Source organism: Gymnoscopelus braueri, assembly GCF_963280865.1.
Source record: "Gymnoscopelus braueri genome assembly, chromosome: 8".
NCBI lineage: Eukaryota > Metazoa > Chordata > Actinopteri > Myctophiformes > Myctophidae > Gymnoscopelus > Gymnoscopelus braueri.
Genome location: NC_137609.1, coordinates 27,701,064 through 27,716,740, shown reverse-complemented (window position 1 = coordinate 27,716,740; position 15,677 = coordinate 27,701,064). Strand labels below are relative to the sequence as shown.

The 15,677-nt window shown below is 41.8% G+C and overlaps 1 protein-coding gene across 4 annotated transcripts in view; it reads left to right on the top strand.

Annotated features, from left to right (window-relative positions):
* LOC308090403 (acetyl-CoA carboxylase) overlaps nt 1–12,974 on the top strand; it is a 48,315-nt gene extending 35,341 nt beyond the window's left edge. For all 4 annotated transcript variants that reach the window (XM_080435563.1, XM_080435562.1, XM_080435561.1 and 1 more), the window contains 11 exons: nt 618–761; nt 1,426–1,546; nt 3,010–3,106; nt 3,826–3,922; nt 5,178–5,313; nt 6,099–6,276; nt 6,386–6,498; nt 7,590–7,744; nt 9,152–9,322; nt 10,932–11,068; nt 11,239–12,974. In XM_080435563.1, coding sequence (XP_080291689.1) covers nt 618–761; nt 1,426–1,546; nt 3,010–3,106; nt 3,826–3,922; nt 5,178–5,313; nt 6,099–6,276; nt 6,386–6,498; nt 7,590–7,744; nt 9,152–9,322; nt 10,932–11,068; nt 11,239–11,365 — 1,476 coding nt within the window. In that variant the 3' untranslated portion in view covers nt 11,366–12,974. The remainder of the gene's footprint in view (nt 1–617; nt 762–1,425; nt 1,547–3,009; nt 3,107–3,825; nt 3,923–5,177; nt 5,314–6,098; nt 6,277–6,385; nt 6,499–7,589; nt 7,745–9,151; nt 9,323–10,931; nt 11,069–11,238) is intronic.
* Nucleotides 12,975–15,677: the final 2,703 nt, after the last annotated feature.

Here is a 15,677-nt window from a genome sequence, read left to right as displayed (position 1 = left end):
CCACAGGTAGATTTTAAATTTCTAAAAAGATGAAATATTGAGGTGTGTGTGCGTCTGTGTGCATGTGTGTGCATGTGTGTGACCCTATTGATCCAGGGCCACCGGTACCACAGACCTGGTGACAAGACCCTCCATTTTCACCCTTGGTGGCACTATATCAAAGCCGGTTCTCTGTTGGCCTGGTTGCTGTAATGGGTTTGGGAGGATTATTTATAGAGGGGGCTTTTGCAGCCTCCATGTTAGGCGGTGTGTCAGCCCATGAAACATAGTCTAGTTTATTATTAACTGTTTAAAATGTTGTATTCTGATGACTGACGTTTCGGTTTTTAATCTAAATTGAGTTTACTTATTGTTTATTTAGATTGTATAATATTATAGATATTGTAGAAGTTATTATAAAAAAGAAAAGGTTCAAACATTTGTTCGAAAATTACACCAAACATCCAAATAAGTGGCTTTGGGGCCAGCCCTAATATACTTAGTCGGGCCGGGGTCCCGCAGGGCTCTATACTTGGTCTGTTTCTTTTTTTTTACCTCTCCACCAAATGTCTTTGCCCCAGAATAGGGATGCTAGGGTTCATGTGGTTAATTCAATTGTATTCTTATTTCCTCTACAGGTGCTGGGCAGAGAAGTCTACACATCAAACAACCAGCTCGGTGGCATCCAGATCATGCACAACAACGGCGTGACCCACAGCACTGTGTGTGACGACTTTGAGGGTGTCTACGCCCTGTTGGAGTGGCTCTCCTACATGCCCAAGGTAAGGTGATGTGTTACGCATTACTGGGTCATGATATAAGGCAGTGATTGACAACCCTTTTCATATCAAGAATCCATTGTTTATTCTGCATTTGTGCCACGGATTCATCACCGTTTGATGAGATTTAGCCTATCAGATCCAAAACTTAATGTATTTTGTTATAAGATTTTGTCCACAATTCCATGCTGTATTGATGTGGTACCAGAGAAGAGATAACAGGCAAACAAAATACAAAATATTCTACATTCTCGAATTGTGTAGACTTCTTGTAAATTAAGTAATGCAGATGTTAACAATAATTTAACTCTTGAGAGAATGAAATCAAATGTGGTTTCATTTTACACTCCATCATTTAGCTGGGGACCACCTGGAACCCCCTCAAGAACCACTGGTGGCCCCCGGACCACTGTTTGAGAACCACTGCTTTAGTCTACACAGATCTCTGTGACCCCAATCTACAACATAAAGTCTTCAGTGTTAATTTAACTGTGAAAGTGTACAAAGGGAACCAAATGGACCTATTGGTTGGTTTTATTTGTACATTTAGCTGGGGGGGGGGGGGGCCTGAAACACCTGGGGGTCCCCGGACTCCACGTTGAGAACAAGTGATCACTTTGTGCTGTTGTAAAACATGGTTTCTTGTGTTCCTTTTGACTTCCTTCAGTGGAAAAGTAGTCCCGTACCCATCCTCAATGCCAAGGACTCCATAGACCGCCTAGTGGACTTTGTGCCCACCAAGGCTCCTTATGACCCTCGCTGGATGCTGAGCGGACGGCCCAGCCAGAGTGAGTACATATCACATCAGTGTTTCTCAAACCTTTTCATTTCAAGGACCCCCCCAGATTGGTATACTTATTATGCATATTTGGCCACGGACCCCCCATAACTCTCAGAGTTACAGACCTGTAAAGTTCCATTTGATTCTCAACTATCAATCATTTTCCTGGGGACCCCCTGGAACCACTGAACCACTGAAGGACCCCCATTGAGAACCACTGTATTACATGAATGTAGTTTCATCTAAAAGTGAGCAAAACCCTGAATAATATTCAGTGTTTTCTTGTTATATCCTCGCCCACCTCCACCCACATAAATGCTTTATCAGCAAACTGTGAAGAGCCCAGCCCTTCATATTTCTTTTTGCGTGTGTCATTTTAGAGGTAAACACGAGGTGAGGACAGGTGTTATCATTTCAGGCAGATATCCGCAGGGTCACGGGTTAAGCTAATTCATGACTAGGGAGGGGGGCCATTAGGGGATGGGAGTGGTACTTATTCACTCACTAAAAGAGGCCCGGACCAAGCCCAGCATCACACACCACGGCAGCCCGGGATCAAGATAGCTCCACGATGGATGTTTTACACAGCAGGTCAGGACCAGGCAGATTCCATATCAATGTAATTACAAGTCAGGGACGCTCAAGAGATTGAGCACGGCGAGGGGAGCCCGGCCCACGTCTTTAGTGGTGATGAGTGCCGCAGCTTAACTCATTAAAACCGAGGAACGCACCTCTGTCATTTTAGATTTCTTTGGCCAGTCAAAAATAGCAGATATACAAGCTCACAGCACGGCACCGAGTGCCACGCTATGAGCTTGTAGATCTGCTATTTTTTAAGAATTGTGATTTTGTTTTTGCAAATCTTTGAATATATATATTTTTTAAAGCAAACATTTGTAACTCAAATCTTTGCTTCTGGAGGTCCCCGGAACAAAATATTTTACAATTGTTCGCTTTAAAAAATATATATTCAAAGATTTGCACAAATGTTCATGATTTAAAAAAAATTGCATTGCCATTTTTGAATAGCCAAAGTATAAAATAATGGTTATAGCAAAAAAATCTAAAATGACACGTGGATGCGTTCCCGGATGCAATGGGTTAATTGAATGGTAACCTCTCAGGCTGGCCATGTTTCTCTCAGTCTGCAGGCAGGCACAAGCGCTGACCCAGCCTCTTTATACAGTCATCCATCATGGCCTCTGCCAAGATCACAGATTACAGGTGAACAATACACAACTTCTGACTGCGCTGAGATGACAGCGGTGTATAATCGGGAACACTGCAGGAGGGTAGAATGTATTTACTGAAGGAGAAAAAAAAAAGGACAGAAATGTCTGTGTGTGTGTCTATATTTCTAGTGTAGCGTTGGAACAGCCCCAGACACTGAATTAAGTCTGTTTCTCCTCTTTTTTGACTCGCTTGTCATTGTGCCCTTTCCATTGCTGTCGTTTCCCCATATATCTATAGCGCCGAAGGGCTCGTGGCAGAGCGGCTTCTTTGACCAAGGCTCCTTCATGGAGATCATGCAGCCGTGGGCCCAGAGTGTGGTGGTCGGTAGAGCCAGGTAAGTCCCAATGATAACACTATTACAGTGGTGTAAAGTAACTAAGCGCATTTACTCAAGTACTGTACTGTACTTAAGTAAAATGTTGAGGTATTTTTTACTTTAGTGGAGTATTGCCAATCTTCAATACTTTTACTTCTACTCCACTACATCTCTGCGGAAAATATTGTACTTTTACTCCACTGCAATTATTTGAAAACTTTAGTCACTAGTTACTTTGCAGATATAAATTATTATATTTATATTATAAAACATACATTAAACACTTAAGCCCTATTTTATACATAGGCTATTTGAAAATAGCTGATCTGCTAGCTGATATGCTATTTTCAAACATTTAGTACTTTTACTTTTGGTACTTTAAGTATATTTTGATGCCAATACTTTTGTACCTTTTACTCAAGTAACATTTTCAACACAAGCCTTTTACTTGTAACAGAGTATTTCTACATTGCGGTATTGAGACTTTTACTCAAGTAAAAAAGTTATTTTTCCACCACTGCAATATTAATCATAATAACCTATTTCTACACTTTTTTTTTTCTTTTACGATATGTCCAACCACGCCCGGAAGCCCTGATTTAGTTCTAAAGTGATTGTGTACGTTAGTGCCTTTTAAACTGAAGATGGAGGCACTGTATGAGCTTTGTGAAATGTCGTTAATGACATGGGTTCACTTGAGCTCTAGTCCACTTAATATAACTGGTGTCTCTCTAAAGGCTTGGTGGGATACCTACTGGAGTGGTTGCTGTGGAAACCAGATGTGTGGAGCTCTCAATCCCAGCTGATCCGGCCAACCTGGACTCAGAGGCGAAGGTAAGGTTTGCTCAGGCTACAGTATATTATGTAGGTTTTCATACTGTCAAACAGTCCCTAAACATTACAGAGGTATGTGGTGTTACCTGGTAATTAAAAAAAAAAGCGAAAGGTACACCACTGACAGAATTTCAGTTGTTTAGACACTATTCCATGTGTTTTAACTCTTAATTCCTTTCACAAAATGCATAATATATACCGTATAACACTGCATTATTGAAAAGCGTTATAAAATACCTTAACATATAAGTATAGTACTAACCTAACACAGTTCCTAGTTCACTTCTGATGGGCCTGATGTTTTACCTACAAAGATTTCACTTTAGCGTTGATTTTATAGAAAAGAACATTAGATCTGTACATCCAGACACCTTGTATATTTAACAACTTCAGGAAGAACTCTGTTATACTCGCTCATCTAATTATATCTCTGTTTAAAGTCAAAAACAAATGTAGCTGTCCTTTGAAATACAATTATAGATAGCGATATGCCTCATAGACAATCCTCTTTTTCCTTTTGAAACTGTCCATCGAGTCTTGCTAATGTTGCCACAACATTGATGCTATTTGCACTTTGCTCATGCATGTGCACCTCACTGCAGTTTGTATTGTAAAGCATATAATAAGGGGGACGCACACTGATAATTCAAGGACTTTTAAGGTCGCTGAGTCTTGGAACTTGCTTCAATGGAAGACAATGTCCGCTGTATCTCTGTTTGCATTGACTCACCTGATGAAATGTTATGATGAATTGAAATGGATACCGTCGCCATTTTGAAATAGCTTTTATTACCTACCGTATTACTGTTATACCGCCCTAGTGCACAGTGCACACACACATAAAATGTATAATTAGTTGGCTTTCTCTAGAAGAGCGCCTACTCTTGATGTTTCCATTATTTATTAAATGTATGTTATTCCCCAAAAACCATAATCATTTCCATTTTGAAAAATTATCAAACATTTTCAAAAATATTGGAAATAGCAGATCTACACGCTCAAACCGCCTAGATCCATGTTTTTTTTAGTATAAAGTAAACGTTAAATGTAAGTTATTTGTCATAACTGCGCTGTGCAACTTTAGTTTACGAAGCCAAAAAGAAAACAGAAATGTAATTTCTATTCATAATGTTCCAATGTTCAGCAACAGAAACACAATTAAGTAGTAAATCGCAATTATTTGAGCGACAATTCATCGTCAAAGTAAAACGTCGTGGTGACAGCCCTGTCTGTGTCTATTTCCTTTTCTCTGTAGCTTATCCAACAGGCTGGACAGGTTTGGTTCCCAGACTCTGCCTTCAAAACAGCCCAGGCCATCAAGGACTTTAACAGGGAAGGCTTGCCTCTCATGGTCTTCGCCAACTGGAGGGGTTTCTCTGGAGGAATGAAAGGTACCTCTCTCATTCTCCATGGAATCAATGGCTACTTTTGAGACTACTCAAAATTGAATCATGTGGATCTCGGGATCCACATGGGAACGACATGGCTCCAATGTGGATGCATGGCATAGCTATGTCATATGACTCCGAATGTGGTCAAGGTTTCAGCCCGAAACGTAGAACGTTATGTGAAAACAAAATGCAGACACATTGATTCTAGTGGTAACTGGCAATTTGCTTGATCCTTTTAACAAGTTTACCCAATTTTACAATTGACCTATTCACCTGTTAGCAGTTGTTGAGAACGTGAGATGAGGGTTGTTAGGAATTAGTTAGTATTGTCTCAAAGTCATGAGACTACTACTATACTAGTCCTGTCAAAATGAGCATGTTCAAACTGTAAAACCCAACAGGGGTGTTCTATGCTTCAGTATCCCAGATAATATTGAAATATGCCAGGCGCCTTGTTCAGGTTTCTCATAGCCAGGATAAACACTTACTAGGATTATTATTGTAAACGTGGTATGACGTTTACATGCAATAGCGCTTATAAAAGTAACAGCTTATAAAGTATCTCAAACATGAAGGGGATTTCTTTTGCCTTGTTAAAGACGAGGCAATGTCAGTCCGACGATTGGTTGGTCAGTCCATCTGTCCACCACTTGGTCCTGAACTATATATCTCAAAATCTAAAGGGCGGATTGGCTTTAAAAGACTTATTGATGTGCAGTTTGCCAATGAAGAACATGGAATTGCATGTATTCAGTCCATCATATGGGAATTCCCTCTCTCCTCAGATATGTACGACCAGGTGTTGAAGTTTGGGGCCTACATTGTGGACGGCCTCAGGGAGTATGAGCAGCCGGTGCTGGTCTACATCCCTCCGCAGGCCGAGCTGAGAGGAGGGTCCTGGGTGGTCATAGACCCCACCATTAACCCCCGCCACATGGAGATGTATGCCGACAAGGACAGCCGGTGAGCCTGAGACCCAACGCTCAACACACGTCCCGTAACGAAAGACAAGAGAGGCCGCTTGCTAACTTGAAATCGCTAATCGCTCTCTCCCGTCCCTGCTTCTCTGTAGAGGTGGAGTTTTGGAGGCCGAAGGCACCGTGGAGATCAAGTTTAGGAGGAAAGACCTGGTGAAGACCATGAGGAGGGTAGATCCCATCTACATGGGCCTGTCTGAAAGACTGGGTGAGTCCACAGCTTCATTTTCGTGTGTGTGTGTGTGTGTGTGAGTGTGTGTGGTCTCTACCTCGTTCTTATTCATAGCATCTTCCATCCCTCTCCCGGTAAGGAGAGGTAATACATCAGGTAGGAGCATGTGCGGTGTCACCCTCGTTCTTTATCTGAGGTTTGATGGTATCGTCCCCGCCTCACCCGCCCCCCCCCCCTTCCCCCCCAATAGGGAGACATGTCAATCACAGCAGGCGCAGATCAATCAGCAGCTGCACTGTCTCTCCTTCTCTGCCTATTGATTTTCCCCAAGGCCCAGAGCGGGGGGGGAGGGGGGTTGGTGGGTGGACTGAAGGAACGGAGGGGTGACCAGGAAGAGCTGGAGGGTTGAACGATTGGAATTGACAGAAGTCAAGTCAGCCCTGGCGTTTGTGGAGGAGACTAACCTAAAATGCTAATCACCGGGAGCTAATTCAGCGTCTTTCTCCACTAATAATATTTGTGGAGGAAGGTTTGAGATTCTAAACCTGAGCGGCTTTAGAAAGCTCATCTAAAACAATACAACCCAGTGTGATGTGAGGTTGGAGTGAGGAGCCTCGAATCAGCCTCATGGCATTCAAACTAAAGAGCAGTAAACTTGATCTGAATAGGGCTTCAACGAACTATCTATTATTTTCTTCGCGATTATTCAATGGATAACATTTTTGATTAATCGAATAATCGAGAAGGGCATTTTTTAATATTTATTTTACATTTTATATATGTCAATGAATCGAATTACCATGTTTTTATACTAAAATTGTTAAAATAGCAGATATACAAGCTCACAATGTGTTATTGATTGAAGTATGATTGAATACTTTATTTATTAGACAAAAATGTAAACAGTGATGCGACGTGTTGTGAGCTTGTAGATTGACCATTGTAACAATTTACTTGTGCCTATAATGACATGCCCAAAATAGGGATTGATTATTTTATTAAATGATTGATTATCAATTTATTTTAAAATAATCGATTAGTTCGATTAACTTTTGAACCCCTAGATCTGAATGGTGATCTGTGCATTGTTGTGTGTTTTAATCTGCGGTGTCCTGAACTTCCAACAGGAACTCCAGAGCTGAGCCCCACAGAGCGTAAGGAGCTGGAGACCCAGCTGAAGGAGCGCGAGGAGTTTCTCCTGCCCATCTACCACCAGGTGGCCGTGCAGTTCGCCGATCTCCACGACACCCCGGGCCGCATGCAGGAGAAGGGCGTTATCACGGTGAGGGGGGTGTGCCGTGATTCATGTGAAATCACGATCGGAATCAGATGGCATCGGTGTACAGCACATTAGCGATGTGGCGATCGTTTTCATCCGTTTCATGTTTTTATTTATGTTTTTGAAGCTATCTTTGTCATACATGCAGAGGTAGTAAAGTGTCGCATGTGAATAACCAGTGCCACATGAGCCTGCCTAGAAGCCTGGAGGCCAGTATCAGTCTAGCTGCTGCTGCACCTCCCCAGTGAATAATGTTGTAATCTCGCTCAGTGCTATGAGACGCGTCTTCACAATTATCTTCTGATGACCCTGGTCATTCACCTCAGCAAGCCAAGCACAGACCTGCCCCAGGCTACCCCCATCCTGCTCCATCCCAAACCCATCCTTCACACATAAATACAAGTGTGCTCTTTCTCTCACTCTCACTGTGTGTGTGTGTGTGTGTGTGTGTGTGTGTGTGTGTGTGTGTGTGTGTGTGTGTGTGTGTGTGTGTGTGTGTGTGTGTGTGTGTGTGTGTGTGTGTGTGTGTGTGTGTGTGTGTGTGTGTGTGTGTGTGTGTGTGTGTGTGTGTGTGTGTGTGTGTGTGTGTGTGCCCAACTCCACCGATTACCAATATTTTTGAAAGAATTACAAAATCTTTCAATCAATTTGGAAAGCGTAGATTTGATTCAAGTTTCTATTTGAAGCAAACATATATAGGGATTTTTTTTGATAATTAATATACTATATTAAACTGCAATATATGAAAAGAACACTTAACTTTAAATAAATATAAAATACACTCATAAATGGAACTTTGAAACATTTCAAAAATATACAATCTATAAGCTCACAATGATTGCAGATCGGCTATTTGTGAATCTTTTTAAAAGACCCACCGGCTGCATAGTAGCTCATACAAAAATTGCCAAATAAGTACATTTATGGGCCAAACCGATATACATGTATGGATCAGCTCTAATATATATCTGTATGCTAGTGGGCTTGTTTACCTCACACAGTTGATTCACATTTTATAGAATGACAAATTAGTTTCCCTTTGATACAAAAGTCAAGCTTGTATAACAAAGTTCCTCATTAATTTGTAACCAATATATTAAAGTACTGTTATATCCAATTTCAGGGGATTGTTTTACTTTTTCGCTGCTTCATGATAGGACAGTGTAGACAAGAAAGCATTGAAGAGAGGCAACACAAGTCTCAGAGTGGGATTAAAGCCTGGAACATTGTGCTTACATGACCCACAAACTTGTTGAGCTACCAGGGTGCCTCAGAATCTGCCATTTTAACATTTTGAAACGTGATTAATAGATTTATGTGAGAGATGAGATATTTTTGCCAGTGAAAATCAGATAACGTTTGTTTTTGTTTAGTTTTTTCACAATTTGTGTTGATTTGTAAATTTCCCAGGACATCCTGGATTGGCAAACATCCCGTCAGTTCTTCTACTGGCGTTTGCGGCGTCTGCTGCTAGAGGACACGGTGAAGAGGAAGATCCAAGCGGCCAACAATGAGCTGACTGATGGCCAGATCCAAGCCATGCTACGCCGCTGGTTCGTAGAGGCCGAGGGCGCTGTCAAGGTAAGATCCTTCCAGATCCCTGTTTAAATCAGAGCGTAGAAATGTAACATGCATTACATATACATGCATTACATTTGTTCACTCTCAGAGTTACAAATGGCTAAATTAACACAGGATTTTACTTTGTGCAAAACAATAACAAAATTACCCGCACACTTGTCTTGCAACGCCATGCAAAACAGCAGTTTGACTACACTAGTAGTCTAATGAAAGCACTTTAAAAAGCAGGGTATTATAACCTGTTTTATTCATTCTCATGCTTTTCCTACAAATAATCTCAGAGATAATAATGATTGTCTTGACATTTTTCATTTAAACAGTTGCAAAGTCAGCTGTTTTTGATTGCAACAATCAACAGAACAAATCCTCGGAGAACCAGACAATCTAGCTCTGATAATTATAGCTTTTATTGTACAATTCAGCCAGCCATAGTGTGATATAACTAAGGTCCAGCTGACCCACAAAGTCCATGGATATCCATTTCCACTTCAGTTTCAGGGCTTTCAAAGAAGTGCATCGTAATAACGGCAGTATTGTTTTAGTAATGTACGTCAGACAGATAAACTGTAAGCGTTCTTATTACTGCCTGGCAGTAATCCTACTCCAATGTAAACAATCTTTGTATGATTGTTAAGTGGAGCTGAATTGACACAGTGTGTAATTCAAAACGACGCCCCATGGAGATAAACGCTGTCCGCCGCGGGTCAGACTGGGGTTAGAGGACTAGCTGCAGGGGTTACTACAGCCAGAGCCGCTTTTGAAGAATCTCAAGTAGTGACCCTCTTGTTGGCTAATGCATTACTCCAATTGGGATTGCCTGTCTTAAGCTACAATTAATCACAGCCCTGGCACGTGCAGATAGGAGAGCAACACGCTGTTTCTTAATTAAAAGCAAACAGATTAAAAATGATTAATAAGGGCATTAAATGTTCTAGTGGACTACAAGCAGGAGTGTTCATAAAAAGGCACCAGACCATTAACGCCCTGGAAATCTTTGCTAAGCCTCCAGCCTGGCTTTGTTTGGGATCAGGCATGCCAGCACTCATGAATACTAATTTTTTCAGTACCAGGTCCAGTCACATGACATTAAGCTTTTTCTTTTGATGGGAGAAAGTGTGTGTGTGTGTGTGTGTGTGTGTGTGTGTGTGTGTGTGTGTGTGTGTGTGTGTGTGTGTGTGTGTGTGTGTGTGTGTGTGTGTGTGTGTGTGTGTGTGTGTGTGTGTGTGTGTGTGTGTGTGTGTGTGTGTGTGTGTGTGTGTGTGTGTGTGTGTGTGTGTGTGTGTGTGTGTGTGTGTGTGGTAAGCAAATTTCTACAACAGCTGTCATTTATGTTTATTTTCAGCTAATTTCTACAACAGCTGCCTTTTAGGACCATTTAGTACTTGGCTGTATCAATTGTAGATCTTTATTTTCTTCTCACTGGATCTGGAAAAAACATGACTGAAGTAAATATATATATGTAGATAGATAATATAGATCCTCGCTGTCAACATGAATCAAACCCTATTATTTCTCCACGCCTTTTGATAGCTGATCTCATGAAATCTTGCTGAATATTTGAGCCCCTGGTATCCATCCAATGCTAAGTCCAAGTCGTTCCTCGTTGCAGGCCTATCTGTGGGACAGCAATGAGGAGGTGGTGGAGTGGTTGGAGAGGCAGCTAGCCGAGGAAGAGGGTGCGAGGTCCGTCGTCGACGAGAACATCAAGTACATCCGTAGAGACCACATCCTCAAGCAGATTCGCAGGTGACACCTCTCAATAATGCACTTTGACAGAAGTGGGATATTGCTTTGCAAGACCAATTTTCACCTGTCCTTTCACCACCTACCCCCCACCCCTCCCAAACACCACTTGCCATAATGGCATTATGATATCATTTTCTCACATGAGTGTCCTTCTTCTTCCTTCCTCTCAGCTTTGTTCAAGACAACCCAGAAGTTGCCATGGACTCCATTGTTCACATGACCCAGCATATCTCGGCCACACAGCGAACTGAGGTGGTCCGTATCCTGTCCACCATGGAGTCTCCGGCCTCCTCCTAGGATGACGAGGGGGGCTGCCCTCTCTTCCCTGAGGAAGGAGCCAAGCTGACGGCCCTTGACGGCCCTTGACGGCAGCCAAGTTACTGATGAAGCTGTTGGCAATGATTCTCAGCAGGGGAGAATTTGAGTGACTGATCTCACCTTTAACATTTTGTAAATGTCTGACATGTGTGCTACAGTAGTGTGGAGATAAGTTAATTGTATTGTATATTTAAGTGCAATTGAAAAATTACACAAAGAGACCAGAGATATCCAGTAACAAAAGTGCGGGTTGTTGAGATGTTGCACAATTGGCCAACGAAGGGGGTTGTTATTGTTTTGTGATAATCAATTGGGCCTCTGTCCTGTTTGAACTGGAAAATGCATAGCAATACATTCAGGAATTCAGGATGTAGTCCAAAAAAGGCACCTTCAATTGTAAGGTTTGCACGTAAAGATTTGAAGCGTTTGATGCAAATTTGGACAAAGTTACCATGTTGCCCGGGAGTGATGGCAAAAAAAATCACACTCCTTACCAGGGAGAACTTAATTACTGGTCAAAAACTGGGAGAATGGGGGGGGGACGGACGCTCCATAGCATGTATGTTGGGGGGGGGTTGTCTGCTTTAAACACGTGGACAGAAGAGCCCAGCGGGGCGTAGGTACAAGGTCCCATTCAGACCCTTGCTGTTTCACAGGTACCCCGGAGTGAGCTGTGGGCAGCCAGCCACACAACAAATCCACGGGAGACGGAATAGCAGCTGCCACCTCTGTTCTCCCTCACACTGCACACACATGCTGCTTTGAATGCACTTTACTGCTTACTGGTCCCTCACACTGCATCCGGCAGCACACACGCACAGTGTTGCAGTGTTGAATCATCGGGTGTGTGAACACACTCTCCCTTTCTCTCTCTCGCACACACATACACAGTTGATTATGGCAGTAATGGACGCATACTGTTTCATAAAGTGGATTCTCCTCCCTTGGGCTACATTCTCTCCAATTATTGAGGCTTACCCCCCCCCCCCTCGCCCCCCCAAAAAACTAAAACAATCATTAAAAAGAGAAGGTTCTCTAGCAGTCTTTTTTTTTACCTGGAAAATATTTTTCAATTTATTGCAATTAAATGACTAAATTGATAAGTATTAGTTATGTCAAAGAACATAACTGCATTACTGTATGTCACTCACTGGACTTACACATGCTGTGTGACTTAACGTGTGATTTTTAACTTTTATTGTAATCTTAAGTTTACTGTTACGTTTGAATTTTTGGCTTTGTGACTTTTTTTTATACTGACCTCCCTAAATGAAAATAAGAGCATTCTGTGTTTTGATTAGAAATGGGGATACATCCTGGATATGATATGGTAAAAAATAAGTAAACAAGTGAAATCTTGCAATACATTACAATGATGCTTCATTCAACCACAGTTCATTGTATCCTAAAACCCTGCTGAAAAGGCAATATTAACAATGTTGTATGGCTTCATAGGAGCCTGTTGGGACACATGGTTCTGTTATGTTACAAAGTTGCTTGTTGTTTCCTGGATGAGGATGGAGAGCAGATAACAGTTGTGAGTCCTATCACATTGCAATCTTAATAAATGTTGCCGAACATACAATAATATGCCGTTTTATGTGTTTGTGTTAACTTTGAAATTGTTTATTAAGGCATAGTATACACAGTGGTGGGTTCTACCGTCAGATGCTGTGTACGCCGTATACCTTGAGATTTTTTTTCGTCGCCACCGTACACCTTCAAAAACTGTTCAAAACAGCGTTTTTTACATTTAATTCATTATAGACGCGCGCATGCCGTGCGTGTGGGAGGCAGGGAATAAACATAGTATACCTTCATAAAAAAAATAGAACACAACACTGAGTATACAGTAGCTGGAAGTAAGAATACAAAATCAACAAAACAACTGAAGTTGTTAAAAAATGCATTAATTTAATTTCTCAATTACTTGCTTTTTATGTATTGATGCCCCTCAAGATAGATTATCACATAACTGGAAGCCTCATTAATTAGAGCAATCAGAATGAAGTCTAATACACTGGAGAGACTTGTTCTGATTGCTCTAAAATGATAGTCTCTTATTCGTCTACCCACAGACGATTAGTGACATCTTTTTCTTCTGGATTTTAAACTTCAACGGTCTTAAGGCGAATGAAGCAGATCACATAATAGTGAAGGGATCCATCTCCTCCCCGTGTGTGTGTGTGCGTGTGTGTGTGTGTGTGTGTGTGTGTGTGTGTGTGTGTGTGTGTGTGTGTGTGTGTGTGCGCGCCATTCATATCTTCCCCTTGGCTCTGTCAACTCTATTACTGTCCTACCAACAAATATGTAAGACAAATTGAGTTGCATGCACCCAATACCCACCACAATTATTGGAGGCCCAATAAGAAAATGACTCATTTGGTGTTATAATTGGAAATGTGACTTGCCTGCTCTCTCTGCTCTCCCAGAGGGCTTTGCTCATTTGTGGAGGCATGCTAGGCTGGCTAATTCTTCTTTTAATCACAGACAAACTGCAGAACCAGGTCCTTCCTCTATAACATTTGAATGGAAGGATGGGGATTTGAAAAAAAAAGAAAGAAAAGAAAAAAAGAATCAGAACAACGTTGCCAGGAAGCTGTTTGTGTTACCATTCTTCCCCAAGTTTAAAATGAGATGCACCACTTTGTTTCCCAATACAATGCATCCCATAACCCGTTGCATTAAAATGTGAGGCAGGTGTTACTGTTATTACCATTCACTGTTCAGGCATATCCAACTTTTTGATATTATTAGGCTACAATAAGGGAGTAAGGCTCAAAATCATCTTAAAATGTTGCTGTTAGCCTTACGCATCTGAAATGCATAATCATTTATTTCAGGCTACTGAGCTTTAAGACGGAACAAAATGGATGGAACAGTCAGTGGACAAATAGAGATGGTGACAGTCTACGACAGAGATGAAGAAGATTTAACGGTGGGGGGGGGGGTCTATGTCTGGGTTTAGATGGAGAGGGGGTAGCACTAGCAGGGAAAGAGAAGCAACGCAATCATCATGCATCCGAGACGAGCATAATTCCACATTCACGGGTCTCAACGACTTGACTTGAGAGACAATGCCGGGTGACCCAGTTGCAGAATTCCAATTAGTGGGATGTATGTATGCAACAGTTGAGATGAAAAGAGAACAACCAATCTTTACAGAGCCTTGGGGTCGTCTGATTGCAGCCTCAAGCTGGTATACTTCATCGCACGACGATGTTGCTCCCCCAAAATAGCCGATCTACAAGCTGACAACGCAGTGCATTCGCAATGCATTGTGAGCTTCTTAGGTCTGCTCAATAGAAGGCTCTGGGTCCTGCTATTTTTTTTTCGTGCGACACCTTCGTACCACGCAGCATAAATGAAACAGGATTGAGATTGGGGACCATGCAGGCCCCAGCTGTGCTCCGGCTCTCCAGACAGAAGATTGTGAAGAAGCCTCATCTGCAACCATGTGCCATTTATTTCAACCTGCGTTCTCAATGCAAAGCAGCCTATTCAGACCGGGCACTCTATGATTTCACATCTTTATTTTGAGGGTGTTTGTCTGTCTGACGAGCACATCTGTTCGAGAGTGTCTGGATATGAGATGTGCAGCAGGAGGGGGAGGGGGTGAAGAAAGTGAGATGGAATGGTCTCACACCTATTGAGGATCATTGGAAATCTCTCAAGTAGGCTCTGAGCAGACACTAGATGGCAGTGTGTGATGTCCCCAGGCCAACACCACTCAGCACATCCATGATTTATCAGTAGGCTATGAATTGTCAGGGTGACTTACAATGTGAATACAAAGAATCATATATTTTTTGGTGGCTAGTAGTCACTACTTATAGAACAGCGCAGCACATATGAATTAGTATTATTCTTTCTTCAAGGATGTCAAATAACAGCGGTAAAATATATTTTGTAACTGAACTTGATTGATTGATTGAATACTTTATTAGCAGTTTGCAACAAAAAAAAAAGCACAGGAAAGTACAGTTCAATACAAGGTCTGGTAAGAGGATTTTAAACCCAAGAAAGCCTACGGCTTGTTTGCAATGGGGTCCTTTGTACTCAATTCATCGAAACATTTAATGACAGACGCATATACAATACTATGCAAAACATCATATAAACAGTTAGAAATCAAATAGAAAAATATGTACAGTAAAAGTTGAAAGACTGTCTTTTGTATCTATCTGTCTGTCTGTCTGTCTGTCTGTCTGTCTGTCTGTCTGTCTGTCTGTCTGTCTGTCTGTCTGTCTGTCTGTCTGTCTGTCTGTCTGTCTGTCTGTCTGTCTGTCTG